General features: G+C 42.2%; 1 protein-coding gene across 6 annotated transcripts in view; it reads right to left on the bottom strand.

Annotated features, from left to right (window-relative positions):
* Positions 1-12,720, bottom strand: part of RREB1 (ras responsive element binding protein 1) — a 91,408-nt gene that overhangs the window by 23,386 nt on the left and 55,302 nt on the right. For all 6 annotated transcript variants that reach the window (XM_088471687.1, XM_088471689.1, XM_088471690.1 and 3 more), the window contains 3 exons: positions 11,526-11,689; positions 2,776-2,920; positions 1,104-1,240 (listed from right to left, as the gene is read on the bottom strand). In XM_088471687.1, the coding sequence (XP_088327813.1) occupies positions 1,104-1,240; positions 2,776-2,920; positions 11,526-11,689 (446 nt within the window). The remainder of the gene's footprint in view (positions 1-1,103; positions 1,241-2,775; positions 2,921-11,525; positions 11,690-12,720) is intronic.

The raw sequence follows: 12,720 nt of genomic DNA on the forward strand, positions 1-12,720 counted from the left end.
TAAAAATGCAGGTTTCTTTGCACCTGGGCAAACCATATACTGCAGGTGCAGCAGATGTTGAAGGTTTACGTTTAGGGCCTCATTTATCAACGAATTATATTCTTGTTATTACTGTACTCGTTACTAATCTTAAATGGTGCTGCAACAAACCAGCTCTTGTCATTTGTTTGAAAAATGTCAGTTAGGAGCTGATTGGTTGGAGCACCTTTTAAGATTAGTAACGAGTGATAAGAATATCTTTCGTTGATAAATAAGCCCTTTAAATACATTTAGATTTCAGAGGGGGAAGTCCAAATCCAAATCTAAGTTGCAGTGCAAAACTGAAGCTGTCCAGCCTTGTGGGCTACATGCAAAAGCAGCCAGTATTTACCCTGCATGAAAAACATATAAATGTATTTGCATTACAATATGGTTTGTGCAGGTGTGAAGTTATTTCATTTTTTTTGCTTTGCTCCCAATTCAGAGTCAGTCCCAATGACAACAACAAAGTGAAAACAAAAAAATAAACAGTATTTATTATCAGCTGCAGTCGCATGCACAATTTCAATATGCGATGCCTGGAGAACAGTGTTTTATATGCTTCATCCCAGGAATTGAAGAGGATGAACTGCCACTGTTCAGCATCTCAGTGAGTAGAAGGGACACTTTAGAATTGAATGGGGCTGCGATGTGCCCATATGCATCAAGCTCTGGAAAGCCTAAAGGTGCCCACACACTAGGCGTTCAGGTCATGATCCGATACCGTGTCAGATTTCTCCCCCTGCAGTCGTGGGTACCATTTGGTGTTAAAAACAATCCAAATTGACCCACGATCTATCGTGCATCCTATACTATTCCAGCGCATCGTGATAAGATTTTCAGATCTTGCCTGCAGCAGGCAAGATCTGAAGATGCGATACACGACTGGCGGGTAAGCGCATCAGCATCGTAATCGTGAGTAGAGACTCACGATTAGAACATATTTGACACCATCTGTCGTCCCGATGCGTCGGAATTGGGCTGATCGTGTAAAATATTGCCTAGTGTGTGGGCACCTTTAGTACCTGATAAAAAACACCAACTACAATACATAGCAGACCATAGGAAAATTACATTTCACTTACTTAAGTGAGGCCTCCGGATGGGTCTCCATGTGTGTATCCAGGCTAGACTTGCATGTAAATTCTTTAAAGCACAAAGGGCAGGGAAGAACCTCTTCCATCTTTTTTAATGGTTCAACTGGCTGCACTTCTTCAGCGACCTATAAAAAAAAGCAACAATTTAGGGGTGATACAGCGAGACACTACTGCATACCGGCTTTCTCCAAAAGAGTCATATAAGAATGCTTGATTTTTTTTAAATTATTTCTAAAAACACAATATACTATAGATAATCCCTTAACCTACCTACACACATATACATCTTGAACCTTGGCACTGAGTGAATAGGTCTGTGCTCAACTGGTTGCATATAGGGGTCAACATACTAAATGCATCCAGTCAAATAGCAAAACATATGGACCACAGCCACTGACGTCAATAGATGCCCCAGCAGACTGGCAAATTGCATTAATCAATCAATCAGCCAACCAGATTATCAGGAAGTCCTCATCCTTATTAGGGCTACCGGTACTACATCTAGGCATTTGGGGTGTAGCTGCACCTCATTGGCAGCCCGGGCCCCCAGAAAGGCCAGGTCTTTTTTTATTCCTCCCCCAATCTCTGCTCCCCAGTCCTGATCAAATGCTGATAATGTTTGTCATGTTGGATCCAGACAGTGATTTGGGCCTATATGTAATAAATTGATCAGCATGTACAGTTTGACGGGCATATTCAATTAGGTCTGAAAAGTCCCGTGCTTTTCGCATGCCGGACTTTTCGCCATCATTGCTGGTTTTCCATGCGGAAAAGTATCGCGCGCGTCCCCGCTTATCCCCGTATTCAATTACAAATCGGCAAAAACGGCACCCGGCGAAACGCAAACAGGCGAAAAGTGCTGTCAGATTTGGGGAAATCAGACTGACACCCCCCAAAAGAAGCACTAACATTGGGCATTAATGTAGATGCCCCCGTATAGCCCTGCTGAAGCTATTTGGGTACTTAAATGCTCTCAATAGCTGCTAATTTGCATCTTTGCACAAGTGGTGAAGAATAGCGTTTAGGAGTTTTTTTGGTGAAAATAACTAGTCCCAGCAAATTTGGGGTACATGAAAATGGGTGCAAACATGGTTAAAATTCGCAATAGTGAGGTTTTAAAAAATGTGAAAAACGCACCTTCAGCACACCTGAAATCCAAAAAAAAAAACCCTCCCCCATACTTGTAGAGACCCCCAAAATCTATTTCGCTAGTTTTTAAGTTTGTACCTGAACTTTGAACTTTTTCAAAGTCATTTTTTGGGTGGTACATTTTGTAAGTATTTTTTTGACGCAGTTTACCTTTGGAGACCTGTCCTAAGGGTGCAGGGTGGTTTCCCCACCTTTGCACCCCAAAACCGCAATTCTGCACTTTATTTCGACTGCTATTCATAGGCGAAACTTTTTCGCCGGGTTCAATGCATTGAGTTCCCACACCGGCAAAAAGTTGCCACAATTGAATATGGGGATAACTTTCCGCAGGTGAAATGACGTCACCGGTGAAACTTTTCTGCAGAAAACGGCTTTTCTCATCTAATTGAATATGGCCCTTAGTGTGTGCTCAGATCTCAAAAGCAGACTGCAGGAACACACTGGAAGTGCTTGAATATAGTAGGATTTATATAAGTTACTAGTATATAAAACAGTGCATGATTTAAACTACCTTTTTTGCTGGCGGCGCCTCTTCTTTCTCAGTTTCTTCTTCAGGAATGGACTTTCTTTTGGCTGCTAGCCGTCTCCTTTTCTGCGGTGATGGGGGACTTGTAGTTACTGCAGCATTTGGGTCCTTCTCGTGAATTTTCATGTGCCTAAAATGCATGCCAAACCAATGAAAACAGTTTAAAGATTCCACTTTGCACTTTAGACAGCATGCTGTTCATTAAAATCTGCTGCAATATGTTTTTTTATTTACTTAACAAAAATGTTGCTAATGAACAGCCGCAAAGTTACAGATTATGTATGAGTGTCTTTTTCTCCATCGTGTGTGTAGATTACACTGCCTGTGCTGCCTTCTTGTAAGCGATCTGCAATACGACTAAAACTAACAACTTTGCATCAACTTGAAAAAATATGTGCTAGACATATGAATACAATGGGTATGTAGTTATATTGCCAACATTCACAATGTCGACACTGTAATGTTGATGATTTTGTTCATAATGTCAACATGTTCAAATTGTTGACACTGTGCAGGAATAGATGAGCTTTAAGGTTAGACTGCGGTTAGGGTTACTTAGTATTGTTGACATTTGCACTATCAACATGCATGTCGTCGACATGTTGATATTATATCAGTGTCGACATAGTGTATGTAGCCATGAGAACTGTCAACTTTGAAACCCCATGATGGAGGTCAACATTCTGACTGTCACCTGGTATACCACACCCAAGTACCACAGTTAGGGGTTCAGCTTTACCAGATAATGGAGGATTTCTTGTTTCAACCTAGAATTAATGCCACTTTTAAAGAATACACCATTATTGGTAAATGTTTTTAAAGACCAAAAAATATAAATACAAAAATTCAGTACTAGGAGAACTGCATGAATAAGGAAGATGACTTGTGTTACATGAATCAATTTCTTTAATGGGGAATAAAATGGTTAAATTAAAGCCTAATTTCAGCCCCAAAAAACAAAACCCGAACAAGTTTCCAGAGACTGAAGTAAGGAAAGGAAGTCTGCAGGCAGTGTGCCTGGTGAACAGAAAACAGACATTTCAGATATCTCCCATGCAAGTCTCCTTATTTGGCATTGCTCTGGTTTTAAGTTCTGTGCTCGCCAAATCCCAGGCATCCTACACATGACACAGTCATGGGGATGAAGGCAACTGGGACATGATGCTCAGGGTAAGAGAGTACCATACTGTATTGGTCAGTGACTTGTAATGACTACAGGAGGCATGTGATTGTGATCCAGATAACACAATTATATAATACAGAGCTGCCACAGCTGAGAGGAATATGGAGTTCTGGACGGCTAACACTGTACATTACATTTAACTGGGAACTGCAGACAAAGGGCCTGATTCAGAGCCGGTTGCTATTTGCGCTCGCTCGTCCAGAAAAGAGGGGTGGCTATTCAAATGAACCGTTCGCTGTTTGCGGTCTGTTCACGCCTCTAGGTCTGAACGAGCGAACAAAACTTGCGGTCGTTTTTTGGGAAACTACGCCCCCTGGCCGCTCGCATCCTACGTCATGTCCGCTATTTATTAGATTAATCAAGTACATCGAACAGGGTATGAGCTGCTCGCTATTCTTATGGTTGGTTTTTGCTACCACAATTTTGCGAGCAGTTCTGGCTATAAAATAACCCAGTGACGTGGTCAATGACGCTGCTGTTTTAAATATGCACACCCATAAAACGCCCGTTTTGACCTTTAAGCATGCCTGCGATCGGATCTCCACTCCCCGTTTTCAAGCACCTTCCCCTGTTACCACCCACATACGCCTCATCCTGTCACTCAAATTATCAGGCATTCGCTATTTTGCGAGCACATGAATTTCGGCCGCACTGACTGGTCCGCGCATGCGTATAACGATCCGTACGCATGCGCAGTTGGGCAAACATCGCTCGGAGCGAACGAGCTGCCACTTACGAGTGGCTCTGAATCAGGCCCAAATATCACTAAAAATCTTACCCTATTTATGGTCAACCTGAAAATATATATTTTCTGCTTTATTTCATCAATGTGTTTACCAGAAGATTATTCTGATTATATACACAGTATATGATTAAGTCAGTGTTGCCAGACAAGGAAAAACTATTTGCAATATGAATTTTTTCAAGAGTAACAGATGGCGCAACAATGAAATACAAAGGGGGAAATGTAACAGCCTGCCAGATGCAGGCATTGCGCGATTCCGGCAAGTTTCACCGATGTTTTAAAGTGGCAATAATTTAAAAAGCAAAACCAACCTGGTTTTGCCTTTTGAATTATTGCAGCTTTTAAATATCAGGCAGACTGGCTGGAATGGTGCGATGCCTGCATCTGGTAGGCTGTTACATTTCCCCCCTAAATATAGGAAATGGCAAATACTTGGGTGACAGGAAGAGCAGAGGAAAGTGCTTTCAGTCCTCCTACAAGCTTATAAAGGGGAAAATGGGCATTTAAAACAGTATGTCTATCTTGCCCTTGAACAGTTCACACAAACATCAATTTTATTGGGAAGTTTGGTTGTTTGATACAACAGTAATGTACTATACATTAACATAGCGCATAATATTAAGAATGATAATATTTATATAGCGCTCATCTCCCAATGGGACTCAAAATGTTTGCCCATTCACATCAGTCCCTGCCACAGTGGAGCTTACAATCTATTTGCCTATCACATTTACAGATGTGTCCTTGCACATCTTTGCTGCAGTCAAGCTAAAAAGCCCCTCTCTGCGCGCCAGGTCCCATGAAACTCTGCTGTGTCAGACAACCTTTTCTGACGGAAATGCATCTAAGTCGCAATGTGATGTGACTAGGATGGACTAGGAGACTGTATACAGATTCAGAGCCTCAGTCACACACAGATATAAAAGCAAAGTACTACAATGTAGCGCCCACAGCTTATTCCATCCCAAATTCAGTTGTGCTTCATATACAGACTCAGGTGCACACATATATAAAAGTGGTGCATATCAAATAATCAGCACAGTCTGCTGGTGCATCCTAGTCACATTGCATTGCAAATTAGATGCATTTTCAGCAAAGAAAGAAGCCTGACGCTAGCAGGGTAGCATGGGACCTGGCGGCTCACTCACGCAAGTCGCACTGCGTGGCGTATCGACGTTCGATGTATGAGGACACATCTGTAGATGCGCGCGCACACACACACACACAGGTTAATTTTTTTGTTGGGAGTCAATTAACTTACTAGTACATTTTTGGATTGTGGGCGGAAACGTGAGTGCCCGCAGGATACCCATGCAAGCACGGGGAGAATATACAAACTCCACACAGTTAGGGTCATGGTGGGAAACAAATCCACAATCTCAGTGCTGTCAGGAAGTAATGCTAACCATTACAGCATCCATGCTGGCCATCTTGGAATATATTCACCATCTTACAGGCAGCCAGTGAAGGGAGCAGAGAATGAGTGATATATGGCAGTAATGGGACTGGTTAGTGAGCAGCCTGGATGCTGCATTTTGTACCAGCTGCAAAAGGTGCAATTATTTTGCTGGGAGACCCAGGTAGAGTCTCCCATTGTGCTCATAGAAACCGGTTGTTTTGTCCACTGACAAAATAACTACATTTGGTCAACTTGATCTTTTACATGTGTCGCATAGCAAGAACAGATCTATTTGTTCAATGTATCACAGAATGTGCTTGCAACTTAAGACCTTGATCAATCTAACACCTCATAAAGGACATGACATATATTAGAACTAAGGAGCGCATTCAGACCCGCTCGCTAGGATGCGAACGCTCGTAGCTGGCCGATATTTGCAATCTGCACATGCATAGCAATGTGCGTGCGTGAACCACTGCGAAAGATCGGGAAGCGTTCGCTCGCCCAGCATACACAGCCCATCTAAATGAGTGCCAGGAGAGGCCGTTTGTGGGTGGTAACAGGGGCAGGCCACTAGAAACGGGGGAGTGGAGGTGCAAACGCAGGCGTGCCTGAGTGTTTCAACGCTGTTACAGAGGCGTGCATAATTAAGAGGCAGTGTCATAGTACACGTCACTTGGTTGTATTTCACACAGAAGTGATTGCAGTGCTTGCGGCAGGGTATAGTCAACCTCAAGCGCTGCGATCGCATCCGATGGTGCTCGATGTACCAATGGTTTCATGCACTTGCAGGAGATGACATGCGCAAGTGGGCATCTTATGAATGGCTTGTGGGTGTCTGCATACACAAAGTGATCGCACGCCAAGACATAGTGGGTGTGCTAATGTCTTGCCGTGCGATCGCCTGACTTGCTGGGTGTGCGCTGGATTTGCATACGCGGGGTGCGAGCGAATGCATCTAGCGAGCAGGTCAGAATGAGCTCCTAAATTCAGATATACAAACATCAAAATTACATTTCTGGGGCACTTTGAAAACCTGTGTTATGATAGAAAAAGACAGTTTAGGTAAACAGCAAACACTAAAAGTCAGTCAACTTTTAAATATGCACCTTTTTATTTCTTACTTTGTACTTGGGTAGATCACACTTATAAGTTAGGCTGAAACAATCTTCAGCAATTTTTTTTATAGCTTTTCTTCTCCCTGTTACATGAGTTGTTTATATAAGTTTACAAATGAATCACTTGGAAGAAACTGAAGACACTATGAATGCTAGTGCCTTACAGACACCTTGAGAGCTGCGTGTACTAAAGGACAGTTCCTTAAAACAGCTGCTGTCCTTGATATTAGTAGCAGGTAACTGCCCAGACAGATAACAAAAAACACCATTGCATCAGTTTAGCAGTCTAAACACTGTAGATGTAGTACATTAATATTAAAGCTGCCTTCACAAATAGGCAGTGCAAATTGTACTTGCTTTGAAAAAAAAAATGCATTTTTTTGAGGGGGAAAGGATAGAGGAGTAAAGTTTGCTCTTGGATTGCTGTGATTTTAAGAGTATCACAATGGCCTACAAACAACGAGTTCAGTCTTGCTCCTCCCTTGGGCAAATGCATGATTGCAAAACCCTGTAATAAGCGAAGTGATCTAACTTAAACAGGCCCTAGTGTCAGGCGTCTAAAAGATTTCACTCAGGCAACAGAAACGGTACACTGCAGTGTGCAAGGTGAGGCAGGCACAGAACACATACTACACCTACTCACTGCAAACATCATAAACATATTAGTGTAAAGTGTACAAAGACTCCCAAACCTTCATTTTTGCTTTGGACACAAAGGGCTCTATTTATTAAAATAAAGTTAAAAAGGGTGCTTTCACACCCTTTTCACATTATTTTAGTTTAACCTAAAGTTACTATAGGGCAATTGGAGTAGAATTCATAAAATTCTACTCCAACCCCTAAGTATCACTTATTTTTAGTAAGCAGATCGCATTTCCCATAATTGTAATGGGAAATGTGATCCGACCAAAGTTACTAAAAATAAATTGTAAAAAATATTGGGGAAAGTCCTGTGATAATAACGTCACCTGGAGGTGGCGTTATCCAGGGTCTCCCCCGGTTACCGGACTCCTGCCCTGCTCTAACGGGGAGAGCAGAGCCCGGAGCAGGCCCCAGTGATCAGCTGTGTAGTCCAAACAGACCACACGCTGATGCAGTGCAAAAAAAAAAAATTAACTTACCTGACTCCAGGGACCGGAGGTCGGGGCTCCAGTGATGTCTCCCCTCCGGTCAGCTGGTCTGCCATGCTGCACTGCAGCCCAATCATCAGGTGATCGGGTCCCAGTGCAGTATGGGATATCACCTGACCGGAGGACATGGAAGACATCACCGAAACCCGGATCATGCAGGTAAGTGTAATTAAGGGGGGGGGGGTTTGTTTCCACGATTGTGGGGGGTGGGGCTTAACGTCAGGGGGGGTAGCAGCGGCGGCTGGTCGGCGCATGTGGGGGGCACTAGTCACAGTATTTTTTTGCGAAAATACCGTGCGGATGGGAATCACAGGGACAGAGGTTTCTCGCAAGTTCTGTCCCTGCAAGGGATTTGTAGTAAATCCCTGTGATATTGCCTGGTAATATCACACCACAATCTGCATTACAAATGTAGTGAATAGAGCCCAAAATCTCACCCAAGTTGACTGACACACACACACACACACACACACACACACACACACACACACACACACACACACACACACACACACACACACACACACACACACACACACACACACACACACACACACACACACACACACACACACACACACACACACACACACACACACACACACACACACACACCTTTCCTGGAGACCAGTGATCCACACACTCCACTATTCCACTCTGTTTAATATAATTACTAACAGGCACTTGTGTGGAAATCTAACAAAAATGAAAGTCAATTATAGTAAGTCTTCACACAGGAAAAAGATACATTACACCTTGTTCTAAGCACTTTTTCTTAATATGTTGCAAGAATCAACACTGTACAATAGACTAGGTAACCAGGTGTAATTATGTATGCGTGCCATTGCAGTTGAAGAATTCCCTATGAGCAAATAAAATACAGAGTAATCAAAGAAATGGCAGCCCATCATCCTGGTGGAAAGGACAACTGTGACTGAGGAACAGTTTGTCCAGGAATCCACAAAAAAGTAGATTATTGCCTCATGCATAGTGCTGTGTGTGTTCCTGGGTATCACACCAGTTCTCATCCATACACCTACAATGATGCTCATCTTAGCACATCAATAGGGATAACAAAGCAAAAAAAAAAAATTCCGTTGGAGACAGAGAGGGGGAGTGAAATAGGACACTGCGCTGTTTGCTAGTCCTAGCCTGTTCAGTGAAACAGGTCAGACAAGTTTTCACTCACTTTTTTCCCTGTTTGTTGTGTGAGCTGAGGTGAAGTCTCAGGCAGTACCTTGCAATTGTGAAGAGATGCATGACATCCTGGATGATGAGAACATTACTGTTGATCCCAGCTAAGCCTCAGGTTCACTTTCTATTTTGTTAACACCTATGTTACTGGCTAGTGCAGTCTGTACAAAAATGATTTAATTTTGTTCCTTATATTCATTTTTTTATTGTTATGTTTACAAAGTGTAGTGCTTCAAATGTGCATCTTGTGATGAAAGTACAGTAACAGTCAAAAATGATCTTCTTATCAATGTGTAGGCGGTATTCTCATAGGTTAGGGAAAGATGACTTTCCAATCTTATCCATGAAAAAACAGGACAGGCCTGGACAATCTGCGGCTCTCTGGGTTTTGTAAAACAAGTCCCGTCATTACCTGACAGAGCATGATGGAGCTCGCAGTTGCGGACAGCTTGTCCAGGCCTTACACTGGACAAGTATATATCTGACAGATGGTTGAACTTGACAGGTCAGTGTCATATACTGTAAACTAAATAACATTTTGTATAACATCTATCATACTTGAATAAGATTTTTCTTTTGCGGTTTTAAACAGTAGAAGAATCAGAATTTCTGGTGAATCTGACCTCCACCTAGCTCCAGGAGAATGCAAAGATTATTTTGTATTGGCAGACAGCTAAGGAGAATGCGAAGACAGGAGAGCAGCATGTCTGAAATAAATGACTGGTGTGATAAGTAATTCGTTTTATGGAGTATTTTAGTGAAAGGTACAGAGTAAATGTATGTGACAAAGAGCACTGCAGCTGGCAACCTCCTAAACAAACAATGGGCAGAAGGAAACTTAAACCATTCATATCAGTGTTACTACTACAAAATGGAGATCTTCAAGCAGACAGCAGCACTGCTGCTTAAAGGCTAGTACACATTTAGATGTATCTCTTCTCAGCACGGCTCTGATGTGTCACAGAAAAATGCTGAGCATTTTGATTTCTTATCTATAGCTGGCCATACACTGTTCAGTCCTGTTGACCCGCACACCAATGTCTGATCTGACCAGACAGAGTGCATGACTGGGGGCTTGTTAGTTCTGTTAGAAGATGACCATACGCACAGGTCAATATCAGCGATTGTTGGTCAACTTCCAAGGCAGACTGACATTGTGATAATTTGCAGGAGAAACAGATCAGATATTTTTTACTATCCTAGCTGAATTTGATAGCATGAAATATGAATGAGACCATATTCGCTACACAGGAAAAAAAAAAAAAAGTTTGGACAAAATGTAGGTAGAGGACAATTTCAGCACCTATATATGGAAATCGCATTAAGAAACTCAACAGATAGAACCTACTAAATCGACTTTTTCAATGCTAAATGCAAACAGCCAGTTACTGGACAAGTTATGTGCCCTAGATAATTGCATTATAATGTTGCAGAATAGTCTGAATGTTAGCATAACATAATATTCTAGTTAAATATTTTTTCCTATAATTTGGCTGGACTAAGGGGCATATGTATCAAAGCTTGATGCGAGATAAAATTGTGAAATAAATATCACCAACCAATCAGCTCCAAACTATAATTTCTTAAACACAGCCTGCAAAACGTAAGTTAGAAGCTGATTGGTTGGTTATATATATGTCACAATTTTATCTCACATCAAGCATTGATACATATGCCCCTAATTCTTCATTATCCACCCTCAATACTCTTCCCTTTTGTTTTATTGCAGCCAGACTCTTGTACTTCACAAGACTGTGTTCTCTTTGGCACCTAGACAAAATAAATGCTGGCACACCTTTCTGAGTTTTGCTCATTTTATAAAGCTATACAACCAACATAAAGCTGTCAAATAATGCATGCATCTTGGCCAGCAAAGGGGAGGATATATCCCAAAACATCACAACAAGAGACATTAAAGAAAAACAATTCCACAACTCAGGTTTCCGTCACTGTCTATCTCACTCACCTGTGCATGTTCCCATTGGTAGTGAATGACTGCCCACACATTGTGCATTTATAAGGCCTCTCTCCAGAGTGGACAAGCATGTGACGGTCAAGAGAGCTGGCGGAGCTCAGAGATTTCCCACAGATGCTACAACTATGGTCTGTCCCTCCAGTGTCAGTGTTATGCTGCAGGAGGCAACCAATAATTATTATTCTTTTAATATTTCAAATAAAATGTGTTGTCTTGTTTGATTTATTGTCATTAATGCCAATATTTTACAATCTGACAGCATAATTTCTACAATAATCTCAACATGCAGTGGTAAAAGGAAGACATGGGGGCCGATTTAGCAATGACACCCCTTTGGCACTTGCTAATGGGGAGTAATATAAGATTACAGCTGTTTGTCACTGTATCGCTTACCCCATCTATAGATGGTGAGAATGATACGGTCCCCAATTCCGGCAATGGGGGATCAAGCAACAGACTGTCCTGCTTCAGCAAAGTCTTTCAGGCATCACTGTGCCCCCGGCGGGTGAAAGTGTCATGCGCATGACACAGCAGCCTGTCGTTGGCAGCGATAGGCTGCCAGCAACAGAGTAGAGGTGATACTGCCGAGGAGGGGGACATCGTTGGACCTCGTCGGAGGGGGTCACTGCTATAATAATCAAAATATGCCATTGGTATTAAGATGCATTGTTGAATGGGGCCCATGGTGTTTAATGTCAATAAGAGAAGATTTGACAGTTGAGAATAAGGTGCTTCTAAGGGCTTAATCCAATTGGGTGTGGCGAGTTGCTGTTGCAATGGCATAGAAATGCCAGCAATGGTACCACAATTCGCCCCCCTCGCAGCCTAATCTCACAATGGACTCGCACATTTTTGTACAGATTTGTTAACAAAAATCCGCTATTCCGGCGGTACTGTAAGGGTGGCATACAGCCGCACTTACTTGTGCCGCAATGGGACTCACGGCTAAATGGGTTGAGCCCAAAGAGAGGGCAAAACACTGGAGGGAATGTCATAGATTGGGAATAGGAGATAGTAAAAAAAAAAAAAACCTGAGACAAACATGTACCTGCACATATCAAAATTCAGACTCATTTGGCTCAAAGTAAAACATAGATAAATGCATTACCTAAAAAAAAGCTTTTCATTTGTCTTGTTTTACATTTTTTGTGCGTAATTTTTCTTATGCAGATAAATAATATTGCAT

This window comes from Taudactylus pleione, unplaced genomic scaffold, assembly GCF_031769625.1.
Source record: "Taudactylus pleione unplaced genomic scaffold, aTauple2 ptg000116l, whole genome shotgun sequence".
In the NCBI taxonomy this organism is placed as follows: Eukaryota; Metazoa; Chordata; class Amphibia; order Anura; family Myobatrachidae; genus Taudactylus; species Taudactylus pleione.